This window comes from Pyricularia pennisetigena, chromosome 3, assembly GCF_004337985.1.
Source record: "Pyricularia pennisetigena strain Br36 chromosome 3, whole genome shotgun sequence".
NCBI lineage: Eukaryota > Fungi > Ascomycota > Sordariomycetes > Magnaporthales > Pyriculariaceae > Pyricularia > Pyricularia pennisetigena.
In genome coordinates, this window is record NC_043742.1 from 3,450,008 (window position 1) to 3,466,741 (window position 16,734).

The 16,734-nt window shown below is 52.1% G+C and overlaps 5 protein-coding genes across 5 annotated transcripts; 3 read left to right on the top strand and 2 right to left on the bottom strand.

The window, feature by feature from the left end:
- Positions 1–924: 924 nt before the first annotated feature.
- PpBr36_02683 (uncharacterized protein) lies at positions 925–1,908 on the top strand (the record flags this gene model as incomplete). The annotated part of the gene is made up of 1 exon (XM_029889861.1): positions 925–1,908. The coding sequence occupies one exon, from the start codon at positions 925–927 to the stop codon at positions 1,906–1,908; it is 984 nt and encodes a 327-aa protein (XP_029754205.1).
- Positions 1,909–2,967: 1,059 nt separating this feature from the next.
- Positions 2,968–4,243, top strand: PpBr36_02684 (uncharacterized protein; the record flags this gene model as incomplete). The annotated part of the gene is made up of 2 exons (XM_029889862.1): positions 2,968–3,038; positions 3,124–4,243. Coding segments are annotated over 2 exons (1,191 nt in total), but the record flags the coding sequence as incomplete, so codon positions are not given.
- Positions 4,244–5,646: 1,403 nt separating this feature from the next.
- Positions 5,647–6,837, bottom strand: PpBr36_02685 (uncharacterized protein; the record flags this gene model as incomplete). The annotated part of the gene is made up of 1 exon (XM_029889863.1): positions 5,647–6,837. One exon carries the CDS (start codon positions 6,835–6,837, stop codon positions 5,647–5,649), a length of 1,191 nt encoding a protein of 396 aa, XP_029754203.1.
- A 2,377-nt stretch (positions 6,838–9,214) lies between these two features.
- Positions 9,215–10,365, bottom strand: PpBr36_02686 (uncharacterized protein; the record flags this gene model as incomplete). The annotated part of the gene is made up of 3 exons (XM_029889864.1): positions 9,215–9,866; positions 9,960–10,046; positions 10,112–10,365. 3 exons carry the CDS (start codon positions 10,363–10,365, stop codon positions 9,215–9,217), a joined length of 993 nt encoding a protein of 330 aa, XP_029754200.1.
- Positions 10,366–12,724: 2,359 nt separating this feature from the next.
- Positions 12,725–15,583, top strand: PpBr36_02687 (uncharacterized protein; the record flags this gene model as incomplete). Its single annotated transcript, XM_029889865.1, has 1 exon — positions 12,725–15,583. One exon carries the CDS (start codon positions 12,725–12,727, stop codon positions 15,581–15,583), a length of 2,859 nt encoding a protein of 952 aa, XP_029754201.1.
- Positions 15,584–16,734: the final 1,151 nt, after the last annotated feature.

The window sequence follows — 16,734 nt, forward strand, 5'->3', positions numbered from 1 at the left end:
GGCCAGCCACCTGCCCGCAACCGACCAACGACAAAATCTAAATTCTCTCTGTATTTTTTTTTATTTTTTTTTTTATTTTTTTGAGGGTTGGTTGCTTCACTCTTTGACAATTCGTCACCAGCTGTTTTTAGTTCGCAACCCATTTTCAGCTCTGATACTGATCATCCTTTCGATCGCCATCCGAGTCCTTTCTTCCAGACAAATTTTAGCTGTTGTACTTACTGTATCGAATCCTTCTTCCCCACGCCAAACGTCACTCGGACTTTCTCGTCTGCTTTACTCCTCTGTGCCTCGATTACTCTTCGGTACAACTCAGTCAACCCTTTGGGCGCTGCCAAAAAAGAAACATCATCGATATTAACATTACCCGAGGGAATTCTTGTTCTCCTATAACAAACCAGAGACAACTCAGCATCTTGTGGCGCGACGCCATCCTTGCTGGGTTCCACAAGCGGCCACCAAACGACAACGGCTTGCTTGTATACCCGTTCGCACCGTGTTCCACGAGATTTCTTGCTCTCGTTTCTGTTTCTGGCACCTGCTGCAACTTTTTTCTCCCAAGTTTCCAATTGATCACCACCTCACTTTCTCTGCGGCATTTCTGGCCTTATCGACGATCGCCGGACCATCATCGCCAGTATCTAAGCCAACTCGCTCACCCATTCATTCGCCTTGACCATGGTCTTAAAACTAGGGCCGTCATGTCCTGTGGACGGCTCCTTCTACGTTTGTAATGACTCTCCCGTCAAGTTCATCGGTTGCTGTATGACGAATCCATGCGACAATGGCGGCGTCTGTGAAAGCAAAGATCTCCGAACAGCTACTTTCAACAGAGGTTCCTACGACAAGGTGCCTCCACAAAGCTGCTCGACTGCGAATGCAAGCAAATCTTGGTTTACCTGCCAAAACAATAACATTCCATTTATGGGTTGCTGTTCAGAAAATCCATGCAAACCAACCGGCTGCCCACAAAACAAACTCATTCCCGCCCGCCTCAGCGATAACGCAACAGAAGCCGCGGTCTTCATCGAGGACCAGCCAACATCAACACCTGCGCCACCCCCGGTTCCGACATCCATACCGTTGCCGGTAGAGAGTAGAGACAAAGGTTTGCACCCCGGCGCTATTGCCGGTATAGTCATCGGTGCACTCATTCTCATTGCCCTGATCGTTCTGTTGTTCTGTTGGAAAATGGGATGGCGGTTACGAAACAAGGAAGAAGACAGCCGAGTTATCGCAGACTTCCCTGCGACATACGTCAACAATGCCCTACCCGACATGGGCGAGGCTCAATCCCAGTACCAAAGCCAAAACCCCCATCACAGCTTCAGCCCAGACCATTTCTCACCTGAGGCTTACAACACCAAGATCATGCCCGGCCTGGCACCCAAGACATCGACACGGTCGTCGAGGACAACCCAGACAGTAGTTCAAGAGGAAGATGATGGCCGTCAAGCTGAGGGAAGGGGCGATCAGTACCTGTCTGGCAACACACTCGCACCCACCATGGCCGCAGGCGGCGGTTTGTCCGTGAGATCTGTCTCGCAACCCACGTCGCCAATCACTTCCAACGCCAACGCCAACAGAGTCAGCATGATGAGCGCTGTTTCCGACGCGCATGGCCAGTATGCACGCGTAAACAACATGCCGTTAGATTCCCCCGAGCCGTCTCCGAGTTTCGGGCCGATCCCAGAGACGGCAGGTGAGCATCGGGATCAGCGTCAGCAATCACCACCACCACGGCCTCGGTCCATGTCGCCATCGCAGCAGTTCCAACAACCCTACTACGCATCACGTCAGCAATACCAAGCCGTCCCCAGTCTGCCACCCGTGGAATTGCCAGACGTCGAGCCTGTCAACAGACCGATGCAGGCGACTCAGCAGTGGCAACCCTATCGGCCAAAATGAGACGCCGATACTTGACTGTACTTGGCGGTTGTTATTTGCAACTTTATAAATTACGCATTTCCTCTTTTTTTTTCTACCACACACCTTGAGGTGGGCTCTTCTGAGACTAGCAGTCCATATTTCCTATTTCTGAACTTTGAACTTGCATTTTCTGTTATATATCCATCCTGCTTGGCTGCATTTACATCCAAAAAGAAGAAGCTTGTCTCTCTATTTGAAGGAGACCATCAAACTAGTAACGTAATGCTACATTATTCATTTCCAAAAGACGTGTCAATATCTACTTCTTTGTTTTCTCCTTGGCACCCGTACTCCTCGCACCCATAGTGCTCTGGTATCTATCTCGGTACCCCGCAGACTCTTACTCGTGCTGCAAATCTCGCCTGGTACACCGGTCAGCACGAACGACCGCACATGACCTTACTTCTCACGCAAAACCACCCTCCCTCTCTCGAACCAACTATGAGCAATCTATGTCTACATCTCGGGTTTATTGGTTAGTACGCATCATGGATCAACTTGGAGGTGCTCCCAGAAAACGAAACAGAAATCCACTCAAGACGAGCTGTCATGATTGGTGGAGCCATGATTCGGGATGGTGTCCGCACCCCCTCCTTAGTGTTCTGCCTTGAGCATAAGAGATTTTAGTTTCGGATTGCTTCCCTCACGGGACTAATACTACTTATTATACATAACCCCCAGTTGACTGCCTCGTATATATGTATCCTCATATTACATACACCCTTTTCTTGTCTTGCTGCTTTATCTAGGTTGGTCCTTCCGAATTCGAACGACCAAGCACAACATGATGCAACAGCACAACAAATAAATTGGGAAGGCGCTAACGGGAAAGCACGTAGTCTCACCTGCTGCTCTGAAAAAAAGATTTTGACGAAAATCTTGCTCCTACCACTCAGGTGAGGAAGCAGACGAAGTTCAAGAAACACGAAATGGTCTTCCAAGACAGTCCTCTTTTGTAGGCTGGCTCTCCGGCTGGTTCAGCTCTTCTCTTCGACAACCTCGAGATTACTGAATTTCTTCCTCATGGACAATTTCCAGATCCAAGCCCCAGATGGGGAGAAAAAGATGACAGTGATCCGGAGGAACCTCCTGCACTCTACGTCTACAAGGTAAGGAAAAGCTCAAAGGCCTCACGGGGTTCGTTATCAGACAGCGCTGTAGCCTGAACAAAAAATGATTGCTTACGAAAACCAGTCCAGAGATGAGGTTCTTTCCATGCCAGAAAAAGTCACCGGGACTTGTTCAAAATGGGCGAGGCCATGGCGGCAAAGACACACAAATCACACCTACAAAAGACACACCACCACCAACTACCGACATGGCCGCGCGACAGGACGACGGGATCCTCCGCACATGGCATTACAGCCACTTGGAATATGACCCCACTCCGCCCCCGAACCACTGGGGCACGATACGTAAAGCCGACCACGCCCTCCACCTGGACAGTATCGTCGACATTGTCGTGGCGGCAACGCCCGACATACCCGTCATGACGTTCCGCAACCCACACATCGGCAAGAGCCCTGCGCATGCCGCCGCCTACCGAGCCACAACTCGCCGGCGCTACCTCGGTGATCTCCTTCAGAGATACGTCGAGTCCGGGCACGTGCTCGTGTTTGTGCTCCCTGGCGGCAACGAAGTCGTCGGCTTGGCCGTCTGGTCGTACCATAACGCTTCGGTTGACAGCGAGCTGGGCAGTGGAGACGTGACAATCCCCAGGGAGGAGCTCGTTGAGCTGAAGGAAACGATGGACAAGCGACAGCGTAATGGTGGTGGTGTCGACAATAAAGCGGGGGATGCGTTCCGCGACGCGGTCTTTAGGATGTACAATGTGCGGTGCCAAGATAGCCTTGCCAAAGGTGGCATCCAACCCATGATGCTGTGGCTGCGGATGCTGTGCGTGCACCCGGACTATCGAGGCAGAGGCATCGGCGCGGCCTTGGTGGGTGAGGGGATTCGGCTGCAACGAGGCGACAGGCACGCGAAGTGGGCGGCGCTCTACAGCAGTAGTGACGCGGCGGCAAGACTGTACAGGCGGCTCGGGTTCCGGGACCACGGCGGGTTTGAAATCAAGCTAGGGGAACTGGATGAAGTGGACAGGCAGGAGAAGCTCGAGGTGCGGATCATGGCCAAGAAGATCCAGCAGGAAGAGTCGGCGGTTGAGCTGAGGGGCGTCGAGCTGATTAACCCATGCAAGGTGCACATTCCTACGGCTGCACAGCTTGAGAAGTGGGGGGTTACTGACTGGCACAACCTCGTGGTAGATGGTCTGCCATGGGATGGTGTTGTCAGTCAAATTGCAACGCGTCGATAACAGGAGATCCTTGGCTGCAATCTGCGAATTTATCGTTGAGTTGGAAGAATGTTCAGTAGCTAGGTAATCCGCAGACAAACGAGTCAGATAGGTATTCAAATTATTCAGGGATTCTCAGGAGTCAGGATACTGTACGTCTACTACTTTAACCGCGATATCAAAAGAGAGGTTGTTGCAAGTATGTTTCATTGCTAGAGTAAGCCCTGAGTGCCTTTAAGTTGCTATTCAAAATTTGTGCATGAATCTAGGGACAAATTAAGTAATCTAAGCTCTTTCTCCTATCCAGGTCTGTTCGCCCATCGAAGTCTTTGATTCTGACCACCTTTCTGATTTGTTTTCACTTCCGTACCAGAATGATAAATTCTCTCAAAACAATTCTTATTTCGCGAGATACTTATATTTGGCCCTCATTCGTACTTACAAGCTCTATTTCCAGCGTCGATCTTGCCGTCAACTGCCCAGAGGCCCAGAGCTGCAATAAAAGCAAGCAGGTATACTCTCGCCAGCCATTATACCGCGACCTCAACAAGCTCACTACTACCCCAAGTTGCAGCTTCTTCTGAAAAGAGACCAAAAATTCCATGAAAATGATATGCCAAAGTGGCGGCAACCAAGTTCAGAAGAGATGAAGGTCCACATGAATCGAAACTCTGGAGAGTTCTAGAGACAGCCACGTTGGGGGCTGTCACACATGGGATAGTGAAAAAATGATTGAGTAGGGTTAGGACTTGAGATGAGGGGCAAACGGCAGTTCTGGTTGCAGTTTGCTCTAAGTTTCATAGTTCCGGGCATGCAAGAGCAAAAAAATAAAAAAAAATAAAATAAAAGAAAGACGAGGATCTTGCTTGAGAATGCTTTGATTACAAAGGCTTGGCCCATAATGATAATATACCGCAGCAGGCAGCCATTTGCGGTTGCTTTTTACTCACCTTGCATAATTTTCAGGTAGCTTTCCGATAGTGTTTTTTTTTGGGGGTTGTTCTTTTGGCTTTCGGGCCGTTAATCCTTGTTCCCGGGTTTCGATGTTGATCACAAGGTTCAATGAAGGTTTCTTTCTCCGTACTCGAGCACGTGTGTGGATCCCGAAGGACTCGAATTCTTATCCAGAGAATCACAACGTGACAAGGAACATGGCAGTGCTCTTATAGGAAAAAAAAAGAGTTTAAAATTAACCGTAGGTCAAGGCTGACTTGGCAGGCTAATGGGGTATTAAGAAGCATACCTATATATGGACAAAGAAAGAAATTGGAGTATGAAAAGCGAACAATCTTGGGCCCCATTACTCCCAAGGCAAAAACAGAAAGGAAAAAAAAAAACAAAGGAAAGATGAAGCCCAAATGACAAAGGAAATATAAGTAAAAAAAAAAGAATGCCTGTAAATTGTAACATGTTTTTCGTCCAGTTTAGTAGTCATAGGAGTAACAAAGCGTTTCTCCATATGTATCCATGACATCCTGGATCGTGACGTCTGGTTGGATTCCCCTCATCGTCAAGACGTAGTCGAGCGTGATGCGCTTGTTCCTGTCATTAGACTTGCCGGCGAGCTCGTAGACCCTGGTGTCGCGGTCGACGTTTTGCCAGCGCCACCAGTTGCGGTCGATAAAGGCGTGGTGCAGGAAGAAGATGGGGTCGCCGGGCGCGGGACCGACGTCGGACATGACGGCGCCGACTCCGTTGTGGCCGTAGGCGTGGGGCCAGCCCTCGATCAGGCCCGCGAAGCTCTCAAAGTTGTCCTGGCGGTGGACCTGGTTGATGGTGGCCTGGCTGACCTCGCTGGTCAGGGACTCGTCGACGGCGCGCGACAGGCAGTGCTCCTCGAAGGCGGTCCCGGGCCCGATGTGCACCAGCATCCCCGCAAAGACGCCGTCGGTGATGCAGCCGCCGCGGCCCTCGCGGGTCCGCACGGGCGCGGTGCCAAAGTACTCGGGCGTGAAGACGGGAGCGCCGGCAAAGTTGCCGGCGTCGCGCGTCTCGTCCCACCACGGCATGGGCCCGCGGTAGCCGCACTCGTCGCGCAGCACCGTCTCGTAGACGTTGACGAAGCGGCGGTGCCACGGCAGGAACTGCGCGTACCCGTGCAGCTGGTCCGTCATCTGGTGGTGCACCCAGACCAGGTCCTCGTAGCGGTTGTGCGAGCCCTTGAACCTGCCCTCGCTCGGCTTGTCAACCAGGCACTTGGCCGCCTTGACGTAGTCCCGCCGCCCTTGCTCCGTCATGTTGCGCCACTCGGGACGGACCGCCGGCTGCGTGCAGGGCCCACCGGCCCCCGTCTTTTCCGTGCTGTGCCCGACCTTGCCGGGGGCCTCTTCGGTGTCGTTGCGGCCTGACGACGGCGCTACTATCGGCGGTGGTGTCTCTTCCTCGTCTGCGGCCGGCGCAGGACCGCGGGAGGAGCTGTCGAACTTGGCGAGGAGCTCCTGGGGCGATTTGAGCTTGAAGCGGTTCACGTCAAAGGGAGTCAGGTCTATGAGCTTTTCGAGTGAGAATTCTTTCGACGGTTCGATGGCCCATGGGTTTGAGGCCCATAGGTTTCGGCCCCATGGCTTTGCGCTGGTTAAGGCGGCGCTGCCGATGAGGACGTCTGAAATCCGCATGGTTGCCGGGGGGTCTTTTTTTGTTTATTTATTTATTTATTTTTGCAGTGCTGCCTTTGTAGCAACTCCCTTCGCCCTCCGACTTGAGATGTGGGCGAGGCTTTGGTGTGAAGTCGGAAGAGGGGCCTGTATTAAAGAAAGAGGAAGAAGAACGTGATATGTGTAGTAGGTAGGTCAAGCTAGGCACCCGGGTACCTATGCAAGGATGGTTGCGGAATCAAGACTGAAAACGCCGAAGCGCGATTTTGCAAAACCATGTCCTGTCAACTCCTTGTTTTTTTTTTTTTTTTTTTTTGTTCTCCCTCTCAGACCCTTGACAGACGGGAAAAGTGGTGCGCGGGTTCAGGAAATTTAGTAATAGATCTGGCCGTTCAATGGGACCTGGATCTGGGTTCACGATTAGATTAGACACACGGCTGATGGCAATGATTGTGGGCTTGGAGGACAAGATCCAAGATCAGGGCATTGATATAAGACATGTTTCTTCTCGAGATGTTCTCAGGGCTAAGCCGGGATGACCCTCACCCAGGGGTGACTCTCGCACCTAGAATAGACCTCTCCTAGTCTATCTAGTATTAGGAGATCGTCCGTCATTGATGTCCGGGTATTCTGCCCTTCCTCAAGCCATGTTCGGGTGTTTGCTTTTTTGACCGAATTTTTTCCAGGTCTAATTTGGCACCCGGGTATCCGCAGTGGGCAGAAATTCCGGGCGCCTTTTCGGGTTCGTCTTGTGTGTGCGGATTGTACTGATTTGTCAATTGATGTAATGGATGGTGGTGTGCACCGCGTCAACCAAACAGCTTCTACTGTACGCTTTTTTGAGGGGCAGAATCGCCTGGCCTACACACTCGTATTCGTCTCAACTAGACTTCCCTCCCCGGACCATCCCTGGCTCCCGAGGCGCCCAAAATTGAGGGAACGGATGAAGTTGTGATCGCCGTCAGCCCTGGTGTTAGTGGCAGCGCTCCTCCCCGCTCCACGCCGATGAAATGAATGAGACCTCGGGCCCAATGCAGTCATTCCCCCTCCCCCTTTTCTTTCTTTTTTTTTCTTTTTTGTTTTTGCTACGAATACGCCCTCAAAAAACTCCCATGTGCAGAGAAAAGAGCCAAGGCCACAGCATGGCAAAAGTTGCAGGGTATGACTTGCTAGTTGGAGTCCCAAGGCCTTGTATGAACAAGGTATATATGACCAAGGTATACGCGCCGTTGCACCCGCCAAGACAAAGTGACAGGGCCGACCAGCTGACTGCCCAGAAAAAGAAGTCCCGGCATCTTGATTTCAGCCGCTAGCATCCCGTGCGTCTAGAATTAGTTCCGGTCCTATGGAAAGACAAAGAAGAGAGGGACAAAAATAGGAGAAGACGGCACAAAAACAACGGGACTAAAAGCAGTCGAAGACGCGTACTCTCAAGCTTCCTTTTGCGTCACACCATGGAACAAATTCCCCCGGAAAGCAATGCGAACGAGACCGCCATGCAGGTCAACAAGCCACACCGAGACTTCGGCACCGCAGAGAACTGAAAGCTTCGTTGGAGGTCATCAACGAATTGCAAAGTATGCAATTCTTTCTTTCTCCCTTTCTCAACACGTGCCAAAGTCAAATGGGATTCTCATCCCTCTGTACATAGACATGATCTCTGAGGAGAAATAAAATCACAATGCAAAAAGCGGTACAAGCCGAGGCGCGCCTGGGGCATAAGAGTGAAATGGCTGATTGTCTCTTTTTTTTTTTCTCTCTCTCTCTCTCTCTCTCTCTCTCTCTCTCTCTCTCTCTCTCTCTCTCTTATTATGGAATCCCCTTTTTCGGCGCCGATACAGCTTTATCTGCGCGACGGCAAGGCAGATGTGCAATCCTCAGGAGATGCTTGCTATTTTTAGGAGACGGGCCGTGATCCAAGGAGGAGAAAGAAAAAGTTTTTGAAGAAAAGCAAAAGAAAGTCCGTGTCAAATAACGAAAGAATCAAGACGGGCGAAAGCCGGAAACGCCACACAAAAAAAAAAGAGCGCACTGACTTCACTTTTGTCATCTTAAAGAACGATTTTTGTCCCATGTGCGTCCGGCAACGGGGTCTCAAGGCATGAATTCTGACAGCATCTTGACATGGGACCACTGCCGGCATGGGTGGTCAACCAAAGGCAACCTCGGATAGAGTTACAGGAGTCGTCCAATAGGAGGTGCGATCGAGACGACACCATCTTCAGACTTAGCAACAAACTCGAGTTGAAAGGCTTACAATGATGTCATGGTATTTGCTAGCATTATACTGCGAGATTTGTGATTAGAATCCGATTCTAGGATACAGCATGTTCATCAAACGTCAAACAGAGAATCATACAAGAAAGTATACATAGGAGAAGCGCGCCGACCACAATGGCTAAACATAAACCCTCGGTTCACCCCTCCCCGCCGGCCTCGGCTTGATCCACCGACTCAGGTCTCCCCGCGGGAGGGCGATGGGGAAATCCATCGTGTCCAGCATGACTGCCAGCAGCAGCCACCAGACGGCCATGCTCGCGATAAAGGCGCACACGCCGGCCGCCAGCACAAAGTTGTCTGCCGTCTGGCTCGCCACCAGCCCCGCTGCCCCGGAGGCCTGTACGACGGTGCCCGTGACGGCCGAGGCGCGCGATGCGGCGGCGGCGGCGTTACGGGCGGCCGCGCTGGCGAACTTGAAGTAAGCGCCCGTCAGGCTCGTGAAGGCGCCGACCAGGGCACCAAAGACGACTACGAGTACCACGTTGGTCCGCAGGGAGCACACAAAGAAGACCACAGACAGAACCCCCATCCACAGTGTGAACCAGCCGAAGCCGGCGTTGAAGGCCTGCGTGCCCATGCCCGCGGACGATGGCTCGCCTTCCGGGGCGTATGTGGCAAATGCCGCGAACGATGGTGTCAGGGTCGCTGCGAAGGAAAGGAAGAAGGCACCAAAGGTGGTGAAGAAGACTGAAGGGAACGTGTTCCCGAGGAGCCACTCGCCCAGCCCGGCTAGGATCTGGAGAAGACCGCCGAAGAAGTAGTATGAACCGCTGCAGGATGATTAGGTCAGCCCGTGTTTCTCATGGCTAGTCGCGTGATATGGAAACGTAGTAAGTAGTTGTACAACAACTTTCCACACTTACATGCCTGCCGCACCTCCATCAGCGCCGAGAAGGCCCATCAAGTCGCACGACAGTGGAGTGAGGCCGATGACCATGCCAATATATCCTCTTGTTACCAAGCCATCAGTCGCTGTCACACAAGCCACCCGCAAACATCATCAGGGGCAACTCACATTGGGGTTGGGTCCCCAAAGGTTCGTGGCTGGGCTCTTTGGTGTTGATGACCATCTTTGAGTCCCGTGTGCCTTGCTTCCCGCAGAAACACCTTTTCAAACAGCTCGGCAGAAATGTTTACCGTATTTGCGCTACGCAGCTTTTGCATCGGATCTTCGTTGTGTTTCTGTGGCGGAGTATACTTTTCTACCGGCGGCTTGGGAGGCACCCCCGGATTCGTGTAGAACTTTGGTGTTAATCTGTAGTTCGACATGGTGACTGGAGCCGGCTACTTGCCACTGTGTTGTTACGGAGGTGCCAGAGTTGTTTTCAGGAATTGAGGACAAGATCGTGGGCCAGCCCATGATCGGGTTGTACGCAATTGCAAGGGCTTGCGCGCACTCTTATCATATTTCAATCTTCACCAAACCCCCCTTTGGCGAAGTTATCTCTTCTACAATACATTTGTTCCCGTGCCGCAATATCATGGCCATGGGCGCGGGAACAAGCTGTTGCACGGTCAATCAGGGGCTCACGTATAGTTGCGGTTGGGTTTGAGGTTCCCGCGCAGAGATGTCAGGGGTTTCACACGGGGTTCGTCTCCCGTTGTTGTGCATAGCACACATGCATATGCAAGGTATGCAACAAGTTGAGATCACTCTGCCGTGCAGAGCGACTTATCGGCTGTCACTACGGACGCATCCGATTGATTGACGCATGAGTTTGATGTCTTTCTTCTCTGGAATACAGAACACGGGCTGGAAAGAAATAGCACAGCCGATGAAGGCTATATTCTATGGGACATTCAAGTGATTTGTTAAGTGCTTGCATGAACTTTTCCTCGTCGCTCCTCTTGATAGTGGCCTTGGATATGAAGTTGCAGCGGTTTGCAACACAGCCAACACTGGCAGAGGAGACGCACTCGGGTGATGTTGTTGACCTAGCTAGGACTGTCAGCGAAGAAGCCGATTAATCTCATTCCGTTGATCTTTGCATCGGCCAACACAAAGTCTGCGGTTTCCTGAGATGTGATCAGGAAATATGCAAGATGGTGTCTTCGTCTGAAGCTGTGCCGTGCCGGGTTTCAGATTGGCCAACAAGCATTTTCCCATGGCCCCCCGCAGCAAGTAGGCGGGGTAGCTGAGCATCAATTGAAGGGCTGGATTTTTGTTTGGTTGTAGCAGCAAGAGTAGCTGCAAATTTGAAAAGGCACTAATGAGCGCAATGACACCTGCCAAGCTGGTCCGAGTCCCTGGACCCTTCGAGAAAACACGCACTGATCATTTCGGATGGCAACCCAAATGCACACAATATGAGGATCGCTTTTACTAGTAGCCGGTTTTGTAGGATGCACGTTCTGTCCGAGGGGTGAGCATGCCGGAAACTTCCACTAAAAACGATAGGAAAAAATACAACGTGGGAGGTGGCAACGGCGTTTGGTGCTACGTTGTATGAGAGAGTGGAGAACCCCGACCTGCAAGTAAATTGCCGATAACATCATGGGGGTCTTTTTCCGGATACAAACGTTAACAGACGCGGAGGTTAATACCATACGGTTTTGCTTGAGGTGGTTTTAATTTAAGGCAAGATACCGGGTTTTCTCAAGCTTTCCATAAGCTTCAAAACAAAGAAGAAAGACAGCATTATCGGTACCAGTTCAGGAATAGCGGTGATAGCCCCTTTCAGCCTTGTAACGCACTAGACGGCTGGCGGAGGATAAATTATGCGAGTTTAAAGCTCAAAGACCACATTGATGTATCAGACGACAGTCAGTTCCCGCTGTTCGCATTGCTGAAAGTACATGTACCTATAATATCATCGCATCGAATGATTCACGTGACATTCACGTGCCCATTGCGCCCGAAATGGAGCCGGGTAGCTCTCCTTAGCCCAGGGTGCTTGCCTCAATTCGTTTAGCGAGGAAACTTGAGCCGACTCTCGCTCCTTCCGAGCAATTTCGATGTCTTGCAACCGTCCCAAGGCTAAAGTAACGCAAAAACCTCTTGCTGCGGGCCCGACCGCGACCATCCATAACATGGCAACATCAAGCCCGTCACCACGACAGCCGAAATGGGCGCCTTTTCCAGAGAGGGCTGGCTTTGTCGGCCTCCGGTCACTTCTTAATTGGCTGGCCGCTCGTCGCTGAACCTTGACAAATTCCTCAGACACTCAGCATCATCATTATACTCACCCTTCGTCGCTCCTTCCCGTTTCTGTCCCTTGCCTTTATCCTCCCGTGCAGCCTTTTAGGCCTCACTCGGGTTCCTGAACCCCGCCCATTTACTTGGCAAAGTTTAGATCGGCGCCCGCCACGGATTGCTAGGCGAGGGGCTCACGTCGAATCCAAAAGAAAAAAGAAAAGAAAAGAAAAGTAAAGACTCAGGGGTGAGCATCATCGCTTTCCTGTGGCCATCGCCCTCAAGCAATTTTTCTGACATTTTTTTGGCGGCTTTGCTGGGACCTTAAGGCTGCCGCCTGTTCGCAGTGCCGCAGCGGCCTGCATTCCTAAGGCGGGTCTCTGCACCACCGGCCCGACTGGAACCACCACGGTCTGGTTCCTGGTCCAGTGTCTTGGAAAGCACAAACAAAAGAAACGTCGCATCAAGGTGCCTTGTGCAACTAGGCGCGCCGCCATGGAGCGGGGAACCGATCATGAGGCGCCAGATACAAAGGCGGAGGAGGTTCCGCCCGTCAACTCTGAAGCTGTCCTCCCCGATGCCAGCCACGCCACATTTGGTGCAAAGTTGGCCCGTCACAAGTGGGCCATCGCTGCAATGGTTTCAGTCCTCACAGCTGCTCTGGTCACTGGCTTGGCCGTCGGGCTGACCAGGGGCCATGGGTCAGCCGGTTTGGCACATATCGGGACGGCTATGGGCCTTGCCGTTCCAGTGCCCGCTTGGCGCATTCAGTCGACAGCCCAAGCCGGCAATGACCTCTCGGCGTTGTCCAAGTCCGGGGCGGATGTCTCTTCGTGGTACCAGATTGACGCGTCAAAATGCACGGTTATGGCGTGCCTCATCCAGGCCGGCGTCTACAACGATACTGACTTGTTCTTCTCCGACAACCTCAAGAAGGTCGACGCAAGTCGCTTCGCCGTGCCCTGGATCTACCGCCAAGAGTTCGCACTGGATGCTGCCGCCGTCGCTTCAGGCAGCGGCAATCACTTTTTCCTGCAGACCCAAGGCATTACGTCCAAGGGGGATGTCTGGTTCAATGGCAATAAGTTGGCCGATAAGACGGAACACGCCGGCTCGTATGTCGGGAAGCGATTCGACATCACAAATCTTGTTGGGACCAACAACGTGCTCGCCATCAAGGTGTACCCTACCAACTACAACTACGATTTTGCCCTTGGCTTTGTCGACTGGAATCCTTACCCTGCCGACAACGGGACGGGCGTATGGCGCGATGTGACGGTTCACCAAACACGCGGTTCCTCAATCACCGACTACCGACTCGTCACTGGCATGGCTTCACCATCTGGCCAAGGCGGCGGTAATGTCACGCTGAAGGCAATTGTCACAAACCTTGAGAACCAGCGAGCCACGATTGACGTTCAAGGGCTCGTGACATGCAATTCCTCCAGTGGAAACAAATACGAGGGTCAACAAAGCCTCGATATTGGCCCTCTTGAGTCGCGCGAAGTTGCTCTGACCATTCCCGTTCAGGATGCGCGGATCTGGTGGCCAAAGATCTGGGGCGAACAGCCTTTGTATTCCGCCCGCCTCAGTGTGTCGATGAACGGCGAACTCGCAGATTCATCCGAGCGTACTTTCGGATTCCGCACCGTCACTTCGCAGGTCAACAAATACAACGATACCATCTTCTTCGTCAATGGTCAGCCGTTTCAGGTAGTGGGTGGAGGATACAGCGCCGACATGTTCCTGCGCTGGGACCCGGCCAAGTTTGAGGCTCAGGCGCGGTACATGCTCGATCTTGGTCACAATACAGTGCGACTCGAGGGCAAGCAAGAGCACCCGGAGCTGTATGACATTGCCGACCGGCTAGGCCTCATGGTCATGGCTGGCTGGGAATGCTGCGATAAATGGGAGGCATGGAGCTACAATCAAGACCTTGCAATCCAGCCGCCACCGGTTTATAGCGATGCCGACTACGATATCGCCGCAGCCAGCATGCGTCATGAGGCTATGATGATGCAGAGCCATCCCAGCATGCTAACCTTCCTGGTTGGTAGTGATTACTGGCCTGATGATACAGCAACCAAACTCTACGTTGATGCTTTCAAGGCCGCAGACTGGCAAATGCCTATCATCGCTTCTGCATCGAAGCGTGGATACCCTAAGCTGTTGGGTCCGTCGGGCATGAAAATGGAAGGTCCGTACGATTGGGTGCCGCCAAATTACTGGTACGACACGGACGACTCCAAGAACCGTAAGGGCGCTGCTTTTGGCTTCGGTTCAGAGCTTGGTGCCGGTGTGGGCACGCCAGAGAAAGGCAGCCTCCGCAAGTTCCTGTCTTCAAAGGACATGGACGACCTCTGGAAGGAACCCAAAAAGGGCCTCTACCATATGTCCAATCAAGGATCGCAATTCTACACGCGAGAGATCTACAACGAGGCCTTGGTTAAGAGACAAGGTGGTGCCAGCGGCGGAGGCTCTGCCATGGCCGACTCGTTGGACGATTACCTCATGAAGGCCCAGATGATGGATTACGAGGCGACGCGAGCAGAATTTGAGGGCTTTGCCGCTCGTTGGAACGCCGAACGACCAGCTACAGGTCTTATATACTGGATGCTCAACAACGCCTGGCCTAGTTTGCACTGGAACTTGTTCGACTACTACCTCCATCCCGCAGGTTCATACTTTGGCGCCAAGGTCGGAGCGAGGATGGAGCATGTCGCCTACGACTATGTCAAGGGATCCGTGTACGTGATCAACAAATCCTTGGACAAACGCGGGACACGCAATGTCGATGTACAAGTCATTTCCCTCGATGGCAAGGTGATCTCGACAGCAGGGGGCAAGATCGACACCGAGCCAAACAAGAGCAAGGTTGTCGCGTCACTTGCGAGCGCTGTCCGAGGCGTTAAGGATGTCGTCTTGGTACGACTAAGGCTGGCGGATGACAAGAACACCACCCTAAGCCGCAACGTCTACTGGCTTGCCAACGGAAGTGATACTCTTGACTGGAGCGAATCCACGTGGTACCACACTCCGGTCACTAAGTATGCCGACTTTACCGCGCTGAATAAGATGAAGCAGGCGGAGCTGCAAGTGTCCACGAAGGCCTCTGTCAATGGTGGCCGCACCGTTGTTGTCGAGAACAAATCAACTGTGCCTGCAGTATTTGTGAGGCTCAACCTCGTCGATGACAAGGGAGCTGATGTGAACCCGGTGATATGGTCCGACAACTACGTCACTCTCTGGCCGCGGGAGACACTCGAATTGGATGTCACAGCAGGCGCAGATAAAGGAAAGAGTATTGAGGTCAGCGGCAAGAATGTAGCGTCGGCGACGGTTGCATTCAACTGATTCGGATGTTGCGGTTGAATAACACGACATTCGGATCCGAAGGCGCTAGCCCGCTCGGTCCATTAGCGCAAGGGCAACCGACCTTATCATTCATGATGCATTGGACATAAAAAACAGTTTTGGACACAGACCACAGCTATAGCGTTGCTCTATAATTATACCACTTTTTGTCGTTTACCGAAATTACCAGCGTCAGTCAACTATTTTCTTGGATGTTCTCGTGTAGCCCTGGCGCAGGTAGCATGGTGGGATCTGACATGGCGCCTGCAAAACGAAAATAGCGAAGCGCAAGTGTCGTGCGTACCTAAGAAGGCCACCAAGCTGGTACAAAAACGCAAGTGAAACGTAATAAAAATTTTGATGTTGACACAACACGAAGGAACTAGGCAAGTCATAAGCCGACGGGTAAGGGTTTACTTTGTTGGCGAGAGTTGCCACTGGCTGTGTAGAGAGGCCCGGATATAATTGCCGACGGGATGAAAGGACGGGTTCTCTCTTGAAGCTCTTCAGAAGCCCAGGGGAATCCAGCCACTAACGACAAGCCACTCGCTTAGAGATCCTTTGGCCCAAATCACTGCAGAAATCTGACACCAATCTGCTGCTCCCAAACTCTTCGGCAACTAACGAGCGTGGATCACTGTCAGTTTGGCCAGGCATTGGGACGACATGATTGGAGCAAGCACTTATAGCTGAACAACAGCTGGACCTTGATCCTGTGTGCCTTGCTACCTATGTTAGGGTACATAGTTTAGGGATGTTGAAGTTCAGCTCTTCGTGGTTTAGACCCTGCTGCCAAGTCGATTGGTGTCAAGAAAAAAAAAAAAAACTTTCGGGGATACGGGGTTGATGCAGCCTTGTCTGTCTGGTAAGCCCTATGAGTAGCCCTACAAGCATCAGGGGAACCGGCAACTCGTGTTCATCTCAACTTTTACCATCTGCGTCAACCGTGAGCACCCCGGGAGTCTCTCACGGAAGGAATTGGCATTTTGGCACCTCCACAATGAGGGGGGAAAACCCCCTTTCGTTTTCTAGTCGCTAATTTCCGCTTAGACTCTTTTTCAGCAATTTCGAACGGTTAGAGCTAAGCTAGCTTATACTGCTCAAAACTAGGCGTATCTGCATCAACTAGCCATTGTCGCATTTTGTGCCCT